This window comes from Sminthopsis crassicaudata, chromosome 2 (genome assembly GCF_048593235.1).
Source record: "Sminthopsis crassicaudata isolate SCR6 chromosome 2, ASM4859323v1, whole genome shotgun sequence".
In the NCBI taxonomy this organism is placed as follows: domain Eukaryota; kingdom Metazoa; phylum Chordata; class Mammalia; order Dasyuromorphia; family Dasyuridae; genus Sminthopsis; species Sminthopsis crassicaudata.
This window is the reverse complement of record NC_133618.1, coordinates 244,462,082-244,484,764: the sequence shown is the minus strand read 5'-3', so window position 1 is coordinate 244,484,764 and position 22,683 is coordinate 244,462,082. Positions and strand designations below refer to the sequence as shown.

Here is a 22,683-nt window from a genome sequence, read left to right as displayed (position 1 = left end):
AAACAGATTAGTTTAGGGAATATTATCATCTTTATTATATTTGCTCAGCCTATCCAAGAACATTTAATGTTTTTCCAATTATTTAAATCTGACTTTATTTGTGTGGAAAGTGTTTTTGTAATTTTGCTCATATAATTCCCGACTTTCTTTTGGTAGATAGATTTATAAATATTTTATGCTATCAACAGTTGTTTTGAATGGAATTTGCTGTTGGATTTTGTTGGTGAGGTATAAAAATGCTGAGGATTTATGTAGATTTATTTTGTATCCAGCAACTTTGCTAAAGTTGTGAATTATTTCTAATAGCTTTTTAGTAGAATCTCTGGTGTTCTCTAAGTATACCATCATATCATCTGCAAAGAGTGATAATTTGGTTTCCTCATTACCTACTCTAATTCCTTTAATCTCTTTCTCAACTCTTATTGCCGAGGCTAGCATTTCTAATACAATATTGAATAGTAATGGTGATAGTGGACAACCTTGTTTCACTCCTGATCTTACTGGGAATGGTTCCAGTTTATCCCCATTACATATGATGCTTACTGATGGTTTTAAGTATATGCTCCTGACTATTTTAAGGAAAAGTACATTTATTCCTATACTATCAGATGTTAGGAATAGATGTTGGATTTTATCAAATGTTTTTTCTGCATCTAGTGAGATGATCATATGGTTTTTGTTAATTAGGTTATTGATATAGACAATTATGCTGATAGTTTTCCTAATATTGAACTAGCCCTGCATTCCTGGTATAAATCCTACTTGGTCATAGTGTATTATCCTGGGGATGATTTTCTGTAGTCTTTTTGCTAATATTTTATTTAAGATTTTAGCATCAATATTCATTAGGGAGATTGGTATATAATTTTCTTTCTCTGTTTTCAAGATACCTGGTATCAGTACCATGTCTGTGTCATAAAAGGATTTTGGTAGGACTCCTTCAATCCCTATTTTTTCAAATAGTTTATATAGCATTGTTGTTAATTGTTCTTTAAATATTGATAGAATTCACATGTAAATCCTTCTAGTCCTGGAGATTTTTTCTTAGGGAGTTGATTAATAACTTGTTTTATTTCTTTTTCTAAGATGGGACTGTTTACTTCTTCTTCTGTTAATCTGGGCAAGCTATATTTTTGAAGGTATTCTTCCATTTAGTTTAAGTTATTGAATTTATTGGCATAAAGTTGGGCAAAGTAACTCCTAATTATTGCTCTAATTTCCTTTTCATTAGTGCAAGTTCTCCCTTTTCATTTTTAAGACTAACAATTTGATTTTCCTCTTTCCTTTTTTTAATCAGATTTACTAAGGGTTTATCTATTTTGTTGGTTTTTTTCGTAGAACCAACTCTTAGTTTTATTAATTAATTTAATATTGTTTTTACTTTCAATTTTATTAATCTCTCCTTTTATTTTTAGAATTTCAAGTTTAGTGTTTGGGGGTTTTTAATTTGTTCCTTTTCTAGCATTTTTAGTTGCAAGCCCAATTCATTGACCTTCTCTTTCTCTATTTTATGCAAGTAGGCCTCTAGAGATATAAAATTTCCCCTTATTACTGCTTTGGATGCATCCTACACATTTTGATATGATGTCTCATTATTGTTATTTCCTTGGTTGAAGTAATTATGTCTATGGTTTGCTGTTTCACCCAATTATTTTTTAGTATGAGATTATTTAGTTTCCAATTATTTTTTGGTCTATTTTCCCCTGGCTTTTTATTGAATTTAATTTTTTTTTGCATTGTGGTCTGAAAAGGATACATTTACTATTTCTGTCTTACTGCATTTGAATTTGAAGTTTTTATGTTATAGTATATGGTCAATTTTTGTATAGGTTCCATGAACTGTTGAGAAGAAAGTGTACTCCTTTCTGTCTCCATTTAGTTTTCTCCAAAGATCTGTCATATCTTACTTTTCTAGTATTCTATTTACCTCTTTGATTTATCTAATTCTGAGAGTGTAAAGTTTAGATCTCCCTCTATTATAGTTTTACTGTCTATTTCTTCTTGCAATTCTCTTATTTCTCTTTTAAGAATTTAGATGCTACACCACTTGGTGCATATATGTTTAATATTGATATTGCTTCATTATCTATGCTACCCTTTAGCAAGGTATAGTGCCCTTCCTTATCTCTTTTAATTAGATCAATTTTTGCTTTTACTTGATCTGAAATCAGGATGGCTACCCCTGCTTTTTTGACTTCACCTGAAGCATAGTAGATTCTGTTCCAGCCTTTTACCTTTACTCTGTATGTATCACCCTGGTTCAAGTGTGTTTCCTCTAAACAACATATTGTAGGATTCTGGCTTTTAATCTATTCTGCTAGCTGCTTCCTCTTTATGGAGGAGTTTCCCCCATTCACATTTATGGTTAAAATTACTAATTCTGTATTACTTGCCACCTTGTTAACCTCTGCTTATGCTTTTCTCCTTTCCTTCTCCCTTATCCATCTCCTCAGTATTAAACTTGCGAGTTCTCACATCCCTCCCTTTTTAGTATCCCTTCCCTTCCTCCCACCCTTAGAGTTCCTCCCCCATCTTACCTGTTTTCCTCACGATTTCTGTATTTCCTTCTGCTTAGCTTACTCCTTCCCCTTTCACTTTTCCCCTCCCATTTTTCAATTGGGGGGGGGAGGGAGAGAAATTTTTCCTTAAATTGAATATGTCGAATATTTTTTTTTAAGCTTATTCTGTTAAGAGTAAGATACACACTATGTTCATTTCCCTCCATTCTTTCACTCAGATATAATAGGTTTCCTTTGCCTCTTCATGAGATTCTGTACCCCCACTTTACCTGTTTTCTGGTACAATTTCCTTTCCACCTCTAGTTTCTAGAATAAATTATACATGTGTTCTTTATATATATATATATATATATATATATATATATATAAATATATATATATATATATATATGTATGTATCTTTATAATAGAAATATAGTTCCCAAGATTTCTTTTTATCTTTTTATGTTTCTCTTGAGTTCTATATTTGGAGATCAAACTTTTTGTTTAGTTCCGGTTTTTTCATTAGAAATAGATGAAATTCACCTAGTTCACTGAATGTCCATCTTATTCCCTGGGAAAAAATGCTCATTTTGGCTGGGTAAGTTATTCTTGGCTGCATATCAAGTTCTTTAGCCTTTTCGAAATATCAGATTCCAGGCCCTTCGATCCTTTAATGTGGGAGTTGCTAGATCCTGAGTAATCCTTATTGTGGCTCCTCTATATTTGAATTGATTTTTTTTTTCTAGCAGCTTGTAGTATTTTTTCCTTCATCTGATAGTTCTGGAATTTGGCCACTATATTTCTTGGGGTTTTTATTTTAGGGTCCTTTTTAGTAGGTGATCAATGAATTCTTTCAATGTCTATTTTACCCTCTGTTTCTAAAACATCTGGGCAGTTCTTTTTGACAGTTTCATGGAAAATAGTGTTTAGGCTCTTTTTTTTCATCATATTTTTCAGGGAGTCCAGTTATTCTTAGATTGTCTCTTCTGGATCTATTTTCCAGGTCTGTTGTTTTCCCAAGAAGGTATTTGACATTTTTTTCCACTGCTTATTTTTTTGGTTTTGCTTGACTGATTCTTGGTGTTTCCTCGAGTCATTCAATTCTAATTTTTAATGAATTATTTTCTTCACTCACTTTTTTATGTCTTTTTCTAATTGTCCAATTGAGTTTTTAAGTGAGTTGTTTTGTTCTATGGGATTTTTTTCCATTTCGCCAATTTTATTTTTTAGAGAGCTATTTTTGCTTTTTTTGGGGGATGGGGCTGGATGGTATTACTGAGCTTCCTCTATAGACTGTGGAGGACAGCAGTGAGGCACTAGCAGAACAGTGATGGCTGTGCTGCAACTGCACTCTTAAGACTCTGAGAGCGTGCTGAGACACTCTGTGTGGGTGTGGCCAAGTCCGGAGAGACCCTAGGTTTTTGGGGTTAGAGTCTTTACCTCCTGTGAATATAGCTTGTTTGCTGATCTACTGGCTTGCTGCCAGGGCAGATTAGTCTCACTGTGGTAAAGCTCTCCCCACAGAAATGGCTGAGATCACACCCCTCCCCCCTCCAGTCTGCTCAGTGTGAGCTGCCTTCTGTACTCTCACTGACTGCTGTGCTGCCGCTGCCTGCCTTCAGTCTGCTCTCCATCTAACCATCCCTACCTGTGAGCAAAAACAGACCTTTTCTGGCGAATTTTGAGGTTATCTTCTGTTGGTAATTTCTTGGACTTTTTTAGTCAAGCACTAATTCCGAGACCTTGTCATGAAAAAAATATTCTGAGAGCAAGACAGAGCTTAAATAGATGTGTATGTCCTTTCCGCATCTTGGCTGGAAGTCCCCTATAGCTTCCCTGCTATCTTAACCTGAAGTTTCCTGGATACTTTGAGACTTCTTTCCCAACTATATCCCTGACACTTATTTCTGGGGAGATAAATAATAGTCATGTGAACAATTATAATCTCTCTTCAAGTTATGCAATGTCTCTTTGTCTAGATGCCTTCTTTTTATTTATTTCATTTTTCCTTATATCAGGTATATCTGTTTGTCACCATACCGTAAACTCTTCTAGTTTGTCTTATCACCCCCATAAGAAACTTGAACTCTTCTATTATGCAAGAACTTAATCTCCCCCTCCCTCTACCTTCCAGTTCCCCATTATATATGGTTTTCCTCTATTTAAATTATAAATATTTAAAATTATTAAAATATAAATTCATTAAAATGAAATATAATTAAATATAAAGTCATTGAGAACAGGAATTGTATTGCTTATTTGTATTTATATTTCAGAGCTCAGCTAAGTAAGTATCTGGCATATATTGAGTGCTTAAAAATTGTTCTTTGTATTTATACATCTTGAAAGAAGGATCTATATTAGGTTTGCCTCTTCATCCTTAGAAACAAGCATAGTAACTTGCAAAAATAGTATGCACCTAAATTATTTTAATATTTGTCAACCATAGGTCTATTTTTGTATTGCTATTTAACCTAAATTGTATATAGAACCCTTCCCACCCACCCCCAAATTTGGTACTGTTTATGGTTAGATGATTAAAGTAGCTTGCAGTATTCCCCTTGTATGGTCATTACTAAGAGAATAAGCAACCATTTTATTCATTAGCATAATTATTCCATACTTACTCTCCTTTTCTGTCTTTTCTCTGAGTCTTCTTCTTAAATATATTCTGCCCAGCTTGGAAAATGTTGCCATACCTCCAGAGAGAGCCTATTTATTAATTTTTCCATTCTTGTTTTAAATTAAAAATTAGTTTGATAATGAGGTTAACAACTTTGGTGTAAAAATCATTTGTAAAAATTAAAAATTGTGTTTTTTTTAATTTGTCAAGTAATTATGAAGCAAGCAACAATTTTTATTTTTATGAATAATTTACATATCAGTTTAGTGTCAAACTGATTCTGTGTTTGAGTTAAACTCTTAAGTGTAATAAACAAATTTTTATACACAGCTGTAGCATTTTTCCTTATAATTAATACTTATTTCTGTTATGTTTTACTATAAATTAGGTAATAAAGGAATTCTTTTTTCTAATTGAGTCTAGAACTATATAAACAATTCTCCATAGGTAAAGTAAAATTGTTCTTGTAGGCAGAAAGGTTATTTGCATTCTGAAATTATAATTAACAGGTTTTTTTCTCAATAGAATTTTCACATTTCTTGATTTAAAACTTTTGTGTTGAAGCTAATTTTTAAAAATTAATTTTGTGGTTACACATTATAAAGAATAATATGTGGAGGGGCAGCTAGGTGCCGCAGTGGATAGAGCACCAGCCCTGAATTCAGGAGGACCTGAGTTCAAATTTAGTCTTAGACACTTAACACTTCCTAGCTGTGTGACCCTGGGCATGTTACTTAACCCCAGCCTCAAAAAAAAAAAAAAAAAAAAGAAGAAGAAGAATATGTGGTTCTGATAAAATATGTAAAAAATCATGTCATAAAAATAGCCCCAGACTCCAAGTAGTATATCTTGTTAACAAAGCTACTGCATTCACTATGTTCTTAGTTTTGAGCATCTTAAAACTGTAATGGAATAAGTTTGAGTGAGTATGATTAGAGGGAGGGATGAATATGATATTTTTTTAATCTCCTCTTTTTTCTTTACAAATAAAGAATACTTATGATATTTAAATAATTCTTTGAGTATAGGACCTTTACATTAATTATATTAATATTTTTATTGAAGTATCTTTGGCCAAAAGCTTATAGAATTTAGAGCTAAAAGGAATTGTAGATATTACCTAGTTAAACTCCCTTAGGAAACTAAGGCAGAAATAAGATGAGTGACTACTATGATATCACACGAGTAGTAAGAGCAATGGAACTGAAACCCGTCATCTCACCCTAAATCCATTGCTCTTTTCTTCTATACTATTCCCATTTTCTAGACAAGAAAACTTCAGGCTGAAAAATGTGTTCTCTAAGTTTTAAAAAGATGAGGTCTATACATTAGTATTAATATTCTGTACCTTTTCGCGGGAATTTTTCCCCATAAAAACATATAAACAGGGTCAGCTAGGTGGCACAGTGGATAGAGCACCAGCCCTGAAGTCAGGAGGACCTGAGTTCAAATCTGGCCTCAGACACTTCCTATCTGTGTTACCCATGATAAGTCACTTAGCCCCAATTGCCTCAAGCAAAAAACAAAAACCACAACGTATAAACATATAATTGTTTAAAAATATTAATATCTAAAATTGGGATGTGAAGCTTAAAAATTGTAAGTTAGTCTTTTTTTTTTTTTTTTTTTTTTTAACTTTATTTGGACATCTTGTAGAATATTGAGAATGTTAAAAGTAAAGCACTGAATCTGGAGCCAGAAGACATAGGTATAAATACCTGTTTTGCCACATAACTGCTTTGTATGATCTTGGGCCTGTCACAGCTGACCTTTCTGGGCCTTGGTTTCCTTATCTATGAGGCAAAAAGTTTGGATTATATGATCTCTAGGAATATATTCCTTCTAAATCTAAAAATGTTATGATTAAAAAGCAGGTTGGGAAGATCTTTAATTTTAGTTTGATTTCAAAATTTAACAAAATATACTGGCAGTATTTATGGGCTAATAGGTGCATGTTGATTTTTCAAATGATTTTTATTTTATTACTTTTTATAGATAATCTGCAAAATGGCTTCAATGCTAAGCAAAAGCACAGTTGAACGCCTGCTACTTCCTCGATTTTGTGAATTGTGTGGTGATGGGAAGCTCTTCCAAGTTCGGAAGGTTGGAATATCTAGTTATGAACATAATTTATATTAGATTTCAAATTAAATTATTCTGCAATTTCTTGACTGAATAGACATGAATAGAAATGATCTGGTATGAAAATAGATTGATCTTTTAGTAGAATGTATAATCTATATTTTATCAGTTTTCATTGTAAATTATTAGAAATAGGAAGATGCCATTTTATGTATATGGATGAGATCATTGTTTGAGAGCATTTTGTGAAAAGGAATTTTTATTCGGTATTGCATTCACCAAATGCTATGATGGACAGGAACAGCTTAAACATGATATTTGGAGATTCCTAGTAATCTGTGTTCTTAGCCCTTTGACTCTTCTTGCCTCATAGCTTCTTCATGAAAATTTTGTTTCTTTTCTGAATCTCGAACCAGGCTTTTCAAATCCACTTTGCTTATTTGACAGAGCCTCTGGATTTACCATGTGTAGGGAATATAAGGGCTACATTTTGTCATTATTGATGACAGTGCATGTGAGATTCTATGGGAAAAGAAGGTTATATTTGTACAAGTCTTAACTATTCTTTGGTTTGCTTTTTTTTTTTTTTTTTTTTTTTTGGAAGGGGCAAAGTTTAAATTGGGAACATCTACGTACCTATGTATGTTCAAGTTCTTCTGTCAGAAAAAAATATACTCTTATTTATTTTTCCTGCTTGCTTGTTTGCAGTTTTAAAAGCCAAAGAAAGTAAATTTAAGCCAGCGAAAAGTAACAGGTAATACCTTTTCCTTATCTCAGGTCTGTGCTACAAATTTTGGGGATGTCTGTAATGCTGTTGGACAAGAAGCTACCGAGAAATTTTTGGTATGTGACATTTAAATAAAAGTAATTTCTACTTTAAAATAAATTTTTTATTTATATTGCACTTAATTTGGAATATATTTAACTTTTAGTCCAAAATCCACATTTATCAATTTAAAAAGTTAATATTTTCATAAGCACTTAATTGTTACTGATAAGTAGAATATATGGATCTTGATGACAAAGGCACTTAACCTTTGTACTTCTATCCCTAGCACTTAGAATAGTTTGTAATAGGTGCTTAACAAATGCTTTGTAATTGATTGTGGTGGGTGTTTTTTGTCCTTCATTTTGAAAGAGGGCCATGATATCAGGAAGGTAATGCCTTGACTTGTGTGTGAGTTGAATTTAAGTGAGAGAAGGCTGTGTGGTCATTAGCCTCACTTTCTCCTCCAGAACCATCTGGGTCCAGTGGCAAGATATAGATCAGGATAATTTGATGCAGTGGAAAAAAGAAATACTATCCAATAGAATTTAACATTGAATGAATAGAATCCTTTTCATTTCAAATTAATGTTAATCTTTTTTCTTTTATCATCTTAATAAATAATAAATAAAATAATTTATTTAAAGAAGGTTATTTGTGTTTTATTTTAAAAGTCAGGGAATATCCTTATTGCCTGACTTTGGAGACAATGTATGAAAGTTATCTTTGTATCCAATATATTTGAATGAAACAGAACAATGGACACCATAAGTTAGCATTATTTCCAGAATTAAATGTATTTCAGTATGATAGTTAGGAGACTGAAAAAAAAGGTGCCTAACAAATAATCATTGTGGATATTTTTTAAAGGATTTTTTTTTTTCATGATAAGATTAGGTAAATCATGACTAAAATTAGTAATGAGAATATCTTCTAAATTGCTTTTTAATGATACTGATTTTTGTCATGAATTTTTTAATTTAAGAAGCAGAAATAAATGCAAGTAATCTCTTGCAAAAAAGTTAGTTTGAGTATTTCTATTCCATTTGTTTTGGCAGATCCCAAAGTTTTTTGAACTCTGCTCTGATAGTGTTTGGGGAATGCGGAAAGCTTGTGCTGAATGCTTTATGGCTGTGTCCTACACAACTTCACCTGAAGTTCGAAGAACCAAACTGTCTCCTCTTTTTATCAATCTTATCAGTGACCCTTGTAGATGGGTGAGTTGAAGGAAGTACAGATTAAGAGGGTTAAAGCACTATGTAAATATTTGACTTAAGTTTTTCATAATTAAAAACTAATCAGAAGGTATAGATCTTTAACCTGGCTTCCAAATTCATGGCTATGGCTTCTATATTTTGGGAAATTGAGCCATATATTTTCTTTCAGCAAAATCTGTCAAAAAAATTTCCACTTTAAAGGTGATAGTATGCTTACTGTTGGCTTGCTTTCTACTTGATTTTAAGTTAGCCTTTTGAGGGTGTTCGTAGAAGGAATATTTTGCCACCTTTTAAGAACTTGTTAGCAAGTCTCATACTTAGCATAGTGAAGAACAAGCTTGTCTTCTTTCCAGTTTTTTCAATTTATCTCATTTCTAGTATGATACACATATGTCCTTACTGAGGAATTGTTACTGATGATTCTTATTTTGAAAGCAAGTAAAAAGAAACAATAGAATATCTTTTAGTTTTAAGCTCTTGAATGATGGTTTGATAGGTGTTTATAGTGCATTCTTTTCAGCAGTAAAGGAATTTAAGACATTTGTATAGGCCATAAATTACCTAAATCTAAAGTTTTTTTTCCCCTATTTTTAATTTATCTGTGTGCCTTTTCTTTCCTAGAACCCAGTTAACTTATCTTGCAAAACATGAAGTTTTGATAGTGACCTCTGGTCTTTTCTAGCTCTAAGATACAGCAAAGATATACATTTCAGAAAGAAATGAAAATATTAATTAAGGAAGTAATATAATTTTGTTATAATAGTGTACCAATAGCTGTTATGTTAGAGATCTTGGGAGATAGGAGAAAGAAGGTATAAAGTTATTTTAAAATTATTTTTCCCCCTTGCACTTAAAGGAATAAGAATTGGACTACTTATTTCACCTTGGATGATTTAGGGAACACTTATCCTGCTCCATAAAACATGTTAAATTGAGTTGAATGAATCTGATAGGAGCCCTAAGCAAAGATATCTAGTATGCAGGAATGAGGTCACATTTGTTCCTTTTTTCTCATTTTTGTCTTGTTACAGGTACGACAGGCTGCTTTTCAGTCTCTTGGACCATTTATTTCTACCTTTGCAAACCCATCTAGTGCTGGTCTTTATATTCGAGAGGATGGAACCCTAAGTATCCGGCCACCATCACAAGATATAACTCCAACTTCCGACTCCACAAGTAGTTGTGTCAATATTACATCATCTTGGTAAGCCCAAAGTGAAAAAAAACAGCTATTGCTTCAAGTTTGTTTTCTGTATAAATAGTCAAGAGTGGCTATGACATTGTTTTTGTAAAATGCATAATTTGAGCTTTATTTATTTAGAGAACTATATTAATTTTAGTGAGATACAATGTGACTAGGTATATAGAGGGTTGACCCACAGTCAACAATAGCTGTGTTCAAGTCCCACTTCTGATTGTATGACATATGTAGTGGTACTGTGATTCTGGACAAGTCACTTAACCTTTTAGTGTTCCAGGAATCTCTTTAAGACTTTCAGTTGCATGTTAGGAGGATTGATAGAGGAGTTCCTCTCTGGAAGCTTGCTACACTAATGAAATCACAAGTCTGATTAAAAAAAATAATAGATGTATTGAAACAAAACCGCTTTACTATAAGTAACAGTGATTACATGTTGTAAGTTTACGTGAAATATTTATGAATATGAGATCTGAATAATTTAGAAACATATTTTCGCTTTCACCTTTTAGTTCTAGGAAAGCCTATAAATAATATGAATATAATAGTAAGAGCCCCAAATGTCCTGGAAGATTGTAATATGTGTTGAGTTATATACAAAAGTGACATTTAAAATTAGATAACTTAGCAGTCTGTTTTACATATTGATGGTGGATTATTTCACTTGTAACTCTTTTGCAAGTTTTGCATCCTAGCTCTCATATTACCTTAGGCAGACACTTATAAGATGACTGGAGTTATTGATATATGCTGTGCACGTAAGCTTTTTAGAAAAATTATGATTTAATCAACTATTATTATTTTATTATTATTTTAATGTAAGATAGAGATTTGTCACTGTCAAAGATCTATGATTTCATTAGTGAGGGAACTTCAAGTTGTCATTCATCTGTTACTTAGTCTTAGAGATTTTCCTGAGGTACAGAGATGTTAAACCATTTCCTTGTCTGCCAATAAGTTTCAAAGGTATGGCATTTGTATCTAGGCTTTTCTTTTTTGCAAGTCCAGCATTCTACCCACTCTTCCCTTCCTTCTTTCTCTGATAAGAGCATAAGATGATTTTAGGCAAAACTTTCACCCCATTCTTTTCTAATCTTTTGTGAGAGTCTAGTAGCATATGTTTGATTATTTAGAGTTTGATATATTTAATATCTACTTTAAATGTATTTCATATACTCAATAGTGTGTGTGTGTGTATGTGTGTGTGTGTGTGTGTGTGTGTGTGTGTGTGTGTGTGTGTGTGTGTGTGTGTGTGTTCCCCTTGTTCTTGGCCTAAAGAGATCCAGCAGTGAAATGGGAAAGAGAACTAAGGGGAAGAAGACAGTCTTTAGTGGATAGATATTTCAGTGCTGCCAGACATATGTGCTTTGCAGGGTATTAAGTTGTTTATTTGTTTGTTTTTCCTCCTTCCCTCCCATTTTCTTAGTTCAGGAAATCCTGAACACATAAAACCAGATCCATTGACTGAAGGAACATCAATTGAAAGTAGTAATTTCCTGCATGTTGAAAGTTCGCACGTAGGTGAAATGGAAAAGAGAATGGCCTGTCCTGCTAGTGCTGAAGAGGAGTTGATCAAAAGTTGCCAGAATGACAATTCTTGTACAATCAAAAATGCTAATGATAGTCAAGTAAACAGCTGCCAGGGACTGTGTAACAGAGCCTGTTCAGGAAGTTCTGAGGACATATTCAATAATTTTCTTTACTGGCGCACACCTCTCCCAGATATCAGCCAGGATTTAGAACTGCTTCAAACCAAGACTGAGCAACAGGAAGAAGGATGCTGTATACCTGACACTGTGTGTAAGAATTGTGTTGCCAGTAGTGAAATAAAAAAAGTGTTGGAAAGTTTACAGGAACATATGATGAATGATCCAGATGTCCAAGGTATAAGTCAATAATTGTGATTTTGTCTGTATGGAATGTGTGAGTACATCTTCCTTCTTTCTATATGAGTGAGTGTGTGTGTGTGTGTGTGTGTGTGTGTGTGTGTGTGTGTGTGTGTGTGAGAGAGAGAGAGAGAGAGAGAGAGAGAGAGAGAGAGAGAGAGAGAGAGAAAGAGAGAGAACGAGAGAGAGAGAGAGAGAGAGAATGAATATGAGTATGTATGTGTTTAAGTGTGAAGAAACCAGCTCAAACTTATCACTGCCTAGAAAGTGTATTGTTGTCTTTGTATATATGAGTCTGTGAGAGGATACACATATTCAGTTTGAAATCAGTTATAAGGGTAAAAGCGTGTATGTTTTGACAGTATTATAGAATTTCTGTTTTTAATAGTACATTGATCACTGATAAAGAGAAGCTAGGTAAGAGGGTTCAAATTGATATAGTAATTTATACCTTACAAAGTACTTTCCTTACCAGCAGTCTTGTGAGCTAGATAGTATTATTCTCTTTACAGAACAACAAATAAGGTTTAGAGATATGACTTTTGCCCATAGTCAAACACCTAGTAAATGGCAGAACAGGAATGTGAACTTTGTATTTCTCTCTGTAAACTTAATATTTTTTCAACTATCATATGTTTACCCTTTTATAAGTATTCCCCTTTATGAATATTGCTTCTATTAATAATCAGGATTGGGGAATTAATTTTGAAGTCTCTATGTTCACTATCAAAACTCCCTACATTATCTAAATAATTTAGTTTTTTTATTTTTAGATTAGAGAGATCTAGGGAAAAAAAACCCAACTTTTTCATGTAGAAAGAAGTGTTTTTTAATTATTGTGGTTTTAGGGGATTTTATGAGAATCCATAGATTTCCTTTCTTTCAAATTTATAAAGGAAATAAGCTAAATGTAGTTATATTATCTTTAACTGAAGAAATATCAGTGAAAAAATATATTTTTGTTTTGTAAATGTTTGGATCTGTTGAATATACTTAGAAGAAAACAAGTTCTTTTCACATAACTACACATTTAATTATGGATAGAGTGCCTGCCAAAACTAGGATGACCTGAAATCAAGTGTGACTCTGTGATCTGTGATCCTGGCTCTGTGATCTCTTAGCCTCTCACTGCTCTTGGCAGTTTTTGGAGCCAGAGTTCAAAGAAATTTCCTTCATTGGGGAGTTCTCTTTTTCAATGAAATCAGCATCATTGCTAATCTCTATCCCTAAACATTTTGACTCTACATCATAGAAATACAAAAATAAAATTTTAGGAAACATTTTATAACTTAGAAGAGTTTGCAAAAAATTTTTGTATTTATTTTTATAGAAAGTTGTGCAAAACATTTTGATTTTGTTGAATAAAATGTGTGTGAGTAGATAATATAGTCAATATTCTGATCTTTCTTGCAGAGTGACAATGGGCAAGTCAATAAACTTTATGAGCCACTGATTCTTCATTTTTTAAAATGGGAATGAAAATACAACTATTTTCACAGGGATATTTTAAGAAAAACATTTAGTCAGTTAAGCATGACATAATTAGGAATTGTTGTAACGTATGGAAGAAGTGATAACATGCCATTTCTGCTTTACCAGAAATGAATACTTAAGCACAGAGAAGGAGGCTCAAACTCTACCTATCAAACCCCGAGTCTGTTTTGTTTAAGCAGAAATGCACAAGCATAACAGAGCACATCATCTGGCTCTCAAAATCAGGAAGTCTTCCTTTATTCCTAAGGCTAAATAAGTTTAAAATGCACACACATATATTTTACATATGTATACATTGTATATTTTGATCTTGAAACAACCTACCTATTTCTGAAATTGAGTCAAATAAAACATTAACAGTTGCTTAAATCTTTTCTGTATTATAGCTCAGGTTCAGGTGTTATCAGCTGCACTTAGAGCTGCCCAGCTTGACTCTATGGGTGATTCTGAAACTAAAAATGTAGAAGAATCCCATGAGGAAGTATCCAGTTCAGAGCCTAGCTCTACTACTGAAAATCAGAACACTGTCTCTTCCATATCATCCCAAAATGAGCTGTTGATGACCAGGGTAATACAAAGCACAGTGAGTATCTACACTTTTTCTGAGTAATAAAGAGAAACTATAAATCTGCATTGTATTAATAAATCTCACTTAGCAAAATAGCAAAGTTGTATTGTTGAGGTCATTTTTAGGATAACTCTCAATAATCACTTAGCAGATAACCCTGGATGTGTTCTAGAATATAAAGAGTTAGAAAGGCAAGTTATAAAACAAACAAACAAACAAAAACCCCCCAAAAAAAACAACTTTCCTCTACAATTGATTTGAAAACAATTATTTTGTTTTGCTTTTTTGTTTTCTAATGGGGCTGGCCACATAAATCATAAGTCACAGCTAGTAGCATTTAAGAGTATTAAAAATAATGGGTGAATTCATTGAGTAATTAGAAGGTAATTCTAGCAAATGTTCCAGGATCTAAATACTTCAACAAGCTTGGTGAAAACTGAAAATGGCATGAGTATTTTCATAGGGGAAAGATTTCAGTGAAAAACAATTATCATTAGCACTCTGAAAGTTTTTGGCCTGAACCAGTGAACCTGGTAGTGCTTCTCCAAAATTCCCTTTTGTAGAACTTTCCTGGTATAAAAAGATAGATCACTGTTAACTTCTCAGGACCACATCAGCTCCACTCAGACCAGTCTGATCCAGGATATTTACTTGATTAACAGGATAGAGAGACACCTCAAAATCAGAACTACGGTAGAGCAAAACCAATCTATTTCAACAGACATATTCAAAGGTCTAGTATTGTACTGAGGCTCTAAATTAGCTTTCACCTGTTTGTCAGAATGTGGTTTTCAATAACTTATGCCAAAGAAGGCTTTTCTTTTTTTTAAGTATATCTTTATGACCAAGCAGAGGCTTATGAGTCCAGTTTTTCAATTTTTACCATTTTTTTTTTCAGTTAGTTACTTTATATCAATGATATAACTGATCTACCTGTCTTGTATGCCAGCTCTCTTAGATTTTTTCTTTTGACGTTTTTATAAAGGAAAACCATTTGAAAATTGATCATTTTAAAAGCATATAGTAGTCTTTTAAAAATAGCCCTTGATTAGTATGAAACTGTGGTTTCTGGTTTCTGACTTAAGGTTAACATTTCCCAAAAATAGGTGTAAAAGCCCATTTTGTAGGTAAAATTAGCTATAATGACCAAAATGAGACTTCCGAATGTAAAATTTCCTTTTGCATTTATCTGGCTGGAAAATATAAGTATTCAGACTTCTTTTATCACACATAAAAATTAAAATGATTGGTTCTTCAAAAAATTTAGGTGATTTGAACTAATTACTTTAAAAAATTTTTAAAAATTGAAAGAAACTTGGTAAGGGACATAAAATTGGTTCCTGAGTCAGCTTGTTAGAAAATTTAGACTCCCTATTCAGTTTTAAAAGATTCTTCTTGTTAATAATAAAATTTTTCATAAAGAAAGATAATTACTATGGGAGTATGATTGCAGAATACTTTTGAGGTTTTAGAACATTTTTGCAATAGCTGGTGTCACAAGAATATATACTGTAAAAACTATTGCATAATATAAATTTTCATTTTTATTCTCAAGAGAAATTACTCTTGAATGACAAATTTTGTTGTTTTGGGCCTTATTTATCTTAGAGAAAACTAGAATTTAAATGATCATTTAAAAATATTTCTTTTATACAATAAACTATCAGGAAACATTTCAAGAAGATTTGGGAGTTGAAGCTTCTCACGTTGTATTTCAAAGTGAATTGAAACAATTCAGTTCGTTTACTATTCCCCAGGCACTGTTAGGCTGAAGATAAAAAGAAAAAAAAAGCTAGTTACTATTCTTTCATCATTTTTTTTTGATGAAACTTCTATCTTCTTCAGGGAAAAAAACATGATAAGTGTATTATGAGTTTCCTTTTACCATATTTAAGCTGTGATGTCAAGGTTCATTATGCTACGACAGTATGAAATTGTAAATATAAATAAGAAATTACCATTACATTTGAAGAGGAAAGTCATTTGATTTAATGCAGGATCAGAGAGTAGTATTGACATTTTAATTATTGCAGCTTTTGTTAACATAAAGATTTTATATTCAAAGTACACACACACATAGGAGGGGTGTGTGTGTGTTTGTGTGTGTGTGTGTGTAGCAGAAATCAAGAGAACACATTTCTTACTATACCATTTTTATTTGAAGAAGGATGCCTGTTTTCTTGAGAAATGGCTGAATAAATTGTGATGTTTGATTATGATACAATATTATAATTTTATGAGAGATGATAAGCAGTATGCTCTCAAATAAACCTGGAAAATCCTCCATGAGCCCAAGCAAAGTGAAATGTACTGTACAAAGTAATAGCAAAGTTGTAGGATGATCAGCTCTGAATGACTTTGCTATTCTTAGTGATACATTGATCCAAGACTGCTCTGAAGAACAAAAATTGTCAAATAACATTCTAAGGTTGTTAATTTTTTTAGAGTGCTATTTTATTCATCATTAGAGGTCTGTTAATGGAAGAATAGTTTGAATCCTTTTTTTCTTTTTAAGGGCAAATTGTAACATGTAAGTTCAACTTTTTAGGATTCTGAAAAACATCTTAATGGAACCAGTGAACATTTGCAAAAAGAACAAATATCTGACCCAACCCCATTTGAAGATGATAAATCTAAGTTACAGGTTAGTAAAATTATAACTATATGCTTTGAGAAGAAAATAGTCTACATTTAATTATTATTCAATTAACATTCATTACCCATTTTGATTTATAGATTCAAGTAGCCAATTGTAACTGTTTTCTACTTTAAAAAAAAGGATGAATAAAGAAAATGATCTGCAGAAATGCAGCATAGTATTTTAGTAAGCAAAAAGGAGTAAAGACAGTTTGATAATCTTAAATTTTTATCATGCTTTCTATTCGGACCATTTAAAATAATTTTTATTGATGTGTTGATAACTGACTACCCTACTGAACTGAGTGATTGGCTACTTTGTCTTCTGGGCCAACTTTTTGAATGAATTTATTCCATAATTTGTTGTACTTTTTCTTCTTGGTCAGTTGTTTTCAGGGTATTTGACTTTTTGTTATTGTGTTTGGGGTTTTCATAAGATAAGAGTTTTCTTCTCTAGCTAATTTCTTTAAACTGGGGTCATTAAATTGTTTTGATGATGATAAAAGCAAAAAGAATATTGTCCTCTATGATGATAACTTACTATCTAACAGTATTTATTTATCACCCTGTATGTAGAGTTAAAATTTCTTAAATTTTGTTAACAAAATGTGTTAAAATTTGAGCATTTAAAAATAAAGCTGAAGACATATTATATATAGTATGGGATGAACTGACTTTAATTAGTGCTAACCAATTATTATAGTGTACATATACTTTTCAGATGTTTTTCTAGTTTTAAATTTGGAATAAAAATTAGCAAACAGTGTCTTGAACTTTCAGCCAAACCAAAATAAATGAAATATTTGCTAGGAAATAAATAAAATCTCCAGTGTAGGACTTTCTGGTCATGGAAACGAATATGTCTATTCTTCCTATGAAATTTCCCTAGGATTGGCCTTGCATATTATGAATCATTTGTGATGTTTAATAATATATTTTAAAAATCAATTCTGGGATAGTCTTTGTAAGTTATTTTTTTCTTCTAATTTTCTAGGATATAATACCTCAGCCATTATTAGACCAGTACTTGTCAATGACTGATCCAGCAAGAGCTCAAACTGTTGACACCGATATAGCCAAACATTGTGCTTACAGTCTCCCTGGAGTGGCTTTAACTTTAGGGAGACAGAACTGGCACTGTCTGAAAGATACATATGAAACACTGGCATCAGATGTACAGGTAAATGTAGAATTTACAGAAGAATATGCAGGATTCAATTTCAAGAACATTACATCTTTCAATTAAAATATTTTTTATGGCTAACATATGTAAATAAAAAATTAATGTGAATTTATATGGTCTGCAAAATTATGCATTCAGATAGAGGATGAGAAATTATATTTAATTTTGTTCCATGAAGGTAACTTAAGTTAAAGTTTATAGTATTTGATATTCATTTTATTACTTTTATTCCCTATATATAGTGGAAAGTGCGTCGGACACTAGCTTTTTCTATTCATGAGCTAGCTGTAATACTTGGAGATCAATTAACAGCAGCTGATTTGGTGCCAATATTTAATGGATTCTTAAAGGATTTAGATGAAGTACGCATTGGAGTCCTTAAACATCTCTATGATTTTCTAAAGGTAGGAAGAAGAGTATTTTTTACTTTGAAACTTTTTATATAAAATATCAGGAATACTTTATATCACTAAGTAGTTAAATTTCTTTCTTGAAACTTTGCTTTCCTAGAAAATTTTGGTGTTGATAAAAAACCTGATAAAAAACCTTAGTGGCCATTTTATGGAAAAGGAAACTGAGATGCAGACTTACCTCTGGTCACTGTATAGTGCCATAACCTGATATAAAACATATCTTCTGACTTATATGTTTCAATTCTTCTTACTGTTACTCAAATTAGGAAAAAAAAAAAGATTTTTAACAATAAAATTCAAAGATAATTTATTTTGAAAATGTACTCAGTAAAATGCATTTCCCTTAACCCAAATAATTAAATAGTTCTTTTTTTGTGAACATTATTATTCTGTACAAACTTAAGAAAAACATTCATGGCAATGTTTTAAATATATTTAGGTGTTATCCATCAACCTGAACAAGAATTAATGTGTCATAATTAATGCATTGAATTTAGAATCAGTGCACCAGGTTTCAAATTCTGATCATGCTAAGTCACATATGTCACATAATCTTAATTGGTCTTAGTTTTTTTAATGGTAAAATGAGAAGTTTGGATTAGATTATCTAAATTCTAACTTTAAATTCCATATGTGTGTGTATATATGTGTATATATATATATATATATATATATATATATAAAATTAAAGCTTTTTATTTACAAAGCATATGCATGGGTAATTTTTCCAACATTGACCCTTGCAGAACCTTTGTTCCAAATTTTCCCCTTCTTCTCCCCACTCTCCCCTAGCTGTCAAGTATAAATCTGATATTTGAAATTAATAAAAAGTATTCATAACTACAGCAGTAGTTAGTTAATATTTATTAACTATTGCTATGATATATGCTACAATGGAAATGCAAATTTTTTTCCCTGAGTAATTTAGTGGTTTATATGTAAACATGTAATAATGTCTTTGGAAATGTCTTTTTTTTTTTTTCTTTTAGTTGCTTCATGCAGACAAGAGGAGAGAATATCTTTACCAACTTCAAGAGTTTGTAGTAACTGACAATAGTAGGAATTGGAGATTTCGATATGAATTAGCAGAGTAAGTAAAAATTGCTGATGTGCATGAAAAGGTAAATTTAATCTGAAAAGCTCTTAATTTTGAAGCAGTTATTTAACTTAACCACATATTTTAATAATAATCTCTTCTACACCCATTCTCACCAATGATCTACTTTTGCTTACAAATCTCACTGAAAGAAAAACTCATTATCTCTTATGGCAGGCCCTTGTACTTTTGATAGTTCTTATCATTAGGAAATATACCCTTAAATCAAGTCTAAATCTACTCCTCTGCAATTTTCATCCTTTCCAGTTTTGTCCTTTCATACCAATCAGAACAAGTTCACTCCTTCCTTTATGTGCTAGCTATTTGAAAACTTGAAGATGGTTATACTCTCTTCCAAGCTTTCTGTTCTCCAAGCTAAATAAACTCTATTCTTTCAACCAGTTGTCATATATTTATATTCTCTAGTCTTTTTTCCATTCTAGTTGACCCCATCAGGACATGCTTCAACTTTTCTATGTTTTTCCTAAAATGTGGTACTGACAACTGATTGCTGCATCTTTGGCTCATCAGGGTCCCAAGTAATATAAATGTAGTTCATGGTGACATGAGCTTTTTTAGTTACCATATCACACTCTTGACTCATTGTATATATAGGGAACTAAAACCTCAAGGTTTTTTTGTTTTTGTTTTTTTTAAACAACAAAGAAGGCTTCGTTATACAAAAATCACTTTGCCTTAATGTTGACTTTAATTTACTTCAGCCTATTCAAACATAATAGAAAAGATCTTTTTTTTTTTTAAATAGAAATTTTTCTAGTGTCTTGTATTTTGAATTTGATTTATATTGCCCAAATGATTTAGATTTATCCTCATCTAATTAATTGTTGTCCTTATTTTGTTAATTTGTAAGCCCATCATTTTTACTAGTTTTATATCTTATGTTTTCTAAGCAATACGTGTTTTTTTTTAGTAAAGTTATACTAGTTTTTGTTAAAATAAACAAATAATTTAAAATTTCATTGCAAATTTTAGGCAGTTCTTCAAGACTACTGTGGTGCTGATTTATATGTCAGTAGCAAGTTTCTCACTGAGAGTTGATTATATTGCTGAAATCATCCTAGGTTTGGGAAATAAAAAAACAAAAAAGCTAAGCCATAAGATACATTCTTTTTGTTGGAGATGCTTGATAGATGTTTGGATCATGGAAATGTGTCCCAAGTTAGATTTACTTCATTGGATACTAGAAATTTTCATTATAAAGCTCTCTCTCTTTTTTCTTTTTTTTTTTTTTTTAATTTAGAATTTTTTTTCCCACAGTATATATGCATGAGTAATTTTTTTTTTATAATATCCCTTGTATTCATTTTTCCAAATTATCCCTCCCTCCCTCTACTCCCTCCCCTTGATGACAGGCAATCCCATACATTTTACATATGTTACAATACAACCTAGATACAATATGTGTGTGTAAATCCCGTTTTCTTATTGCACATTAAGTATTAGATTCCGAAGGTATAAGTAACCTGGGTAGATAGACAGTAGTGCTAACAATTTACATTCACTTCCCAGTGTTCCTTCTTTGGGTGTAGTTATTTCTGTCCATCATTGATCAATTGGAAGTGAGTTGGATCTTCTTTATGTTGAAGATATCCACTTCCATCAGAATACATTAAAGCTCTCTTTTTAAACCAAAGAAATTATATTTGTTAGGTTGTTTTCTTATTAGTAATGGGAAAGGATTCGTTCTTGTATAATTGAAGAATTTTATAATTTATAATTTTATAAATGAAGAATTGTCATTAGCATTCTCAGAGTGTTTGGCCTTGTTACTGGATAGGATTGTGTTAATAAGTTTAAAAAAAAATGACCCAGTATGATAGAAAGATAAGGCGTTATGTAAACATATAAAACTATTTCTCACAATGACTTGTCTTATTGTCACTAAAAGAATTAATAAAGATGATATTTCAAGTAATTTTTTTTTTTTTTTTTTTGGTTAATCTTTTCAGTAGTGTTCAATTCTTTGTGATCTTTTTGGGTTTTCTTGGCAAAGATACTACAGTGATTTGCCATTTCCTTCTCCCAACTAATTTTACACATGAGGAAACTGAGGCAAACAAGTTTTAATGACTTGCCTAGGAGTTAAATTTAGTAAGTGTCTGAGGTCAGATTTGAATTAGGTCTTCGAAGCCTGGCGTGTTATCTACTGTACCATTAACTGCCCTCATTTTGAGTGATATTGTAGCATAAAAATTACTTTTTTAAAGTGTCCACTGGTTCTAATGATATGAGACATTAAAGAATTCTCTTGGTTTTGTGTACTTTTGAAAGATTAGGTTTAGTTTTCACATTTTGTTTGTAGACTTAATATTAATAGAACAAAAAAAAATCAAAAATAGGTAGTTACAAATGTTATGAAACCTCTATGACCCCTAGTGGTGATATTTCATAACTTCAGTGTAGCTTTTCTTTAGCATCACCTTATTAATAATTCCTTTCTTTATTACGATTGATTTGTCTCCTGAAATTTTGAGTTTTGATGTTAACAGTAGCTTTTCATCCCATATGATCTCTGAGCACAAGATACTTTGTGATTTTTAAAGAAACTAAAAGTATCTGAAATCTTTATCCTATGCTTGATATTGAAGATTTTTGTCCAAAAATTGTTCTTTGGAGGTCATTGATTAAGTCCAAGGTATTCTTCATTCTCTTACAGTGTAACTCGAGACAGGGATTTATGTTTTCCCATTCTCCTATATTCCCATAGTTGCTTTTCATTTTTCCTTCTGCTAGCTATTTGAAAGATTGACATTTCTTTTCACACTTATTTCTCACTCTTGAAAATATTGAAAGGTTTGGAACCAGATTTTCTTTTCTTTTTTTAAAATTAATTAAATTTTATGTTTTCAGATCCACATTCTCACTCCTACTTTTCCTACCTCCCATCCCATGTGTCTGAATGTCAGTCTATAAACATACACAAATATTTCTCACTCTGCATTCTAAGTCTGTTGTCTTTCTGGCTAGAGTGGGTAGCATACTTTATCTTGTGTCTTCC

The 22,683-nt window shown here is 31.8% G+C and overlaps 1 protein-coding gene across 6 annotated transcripts in view; it reads left to right on the top strand.

Moving 5' to 3' along the window:
• Positions 1 to 22,683, top strand: part of LOC141555648 (serine/threonine-protein phosphatase 4 regulatory subunit 1-like) — a 65,320-nt gene that overhangs the window by 34,249 nt on the left and 8,388 nt on the right. For all 6 annotated transcript variants that reach the window (XR_012486290.1, XM_074288684.1, XM_074288683.1 and 3 more), the window contains 10 exons: positions 7,120 to 7,227; positions 7,984 to 8,049; positions 9,031 to 9,189; positions 10,221 to 10,393; positions 11,814 to 12,271; positions 14,154 to 14,350; positions 16,884 to 16,979; positions 17,967 to 18,152; positions 18,398 to 18,559; positions 19,558 to 19,658. Coding sequence is in view for 5 of the 6 variants with exons in the window: in XM_074288684.1 (XP_074144785.1) it covers positions 7,120 to 7,227; positions 7,984 to 8,049; positions 9,031 to 9,189; positions 10,221 to 10,393; positions 11,814 to 12,271; positions 14,154 to 14,350; positions 16,884 to 16,979; positions 17,967 to 18,152; positions 18,398 to 18,559; positions 19,558 to 19,658 (1,706 nt within the window). In the remaining variant the exon portion in view is untranslated. The remainder of the gene's footprint in view (positions 1 to 7,119; positions 7,228 to 7,983; positions 8,050 to 9,030; positions 9,190 to 10,220; positions 10,394 to 11,813; positions 12,272 to 14,153; positions 14,351 to 16,883; positions 16,980 to 17,966; positions 18,153 to 18,397; positions 18,560 to 19,557; positions 19,659 to 22,683) is intronic.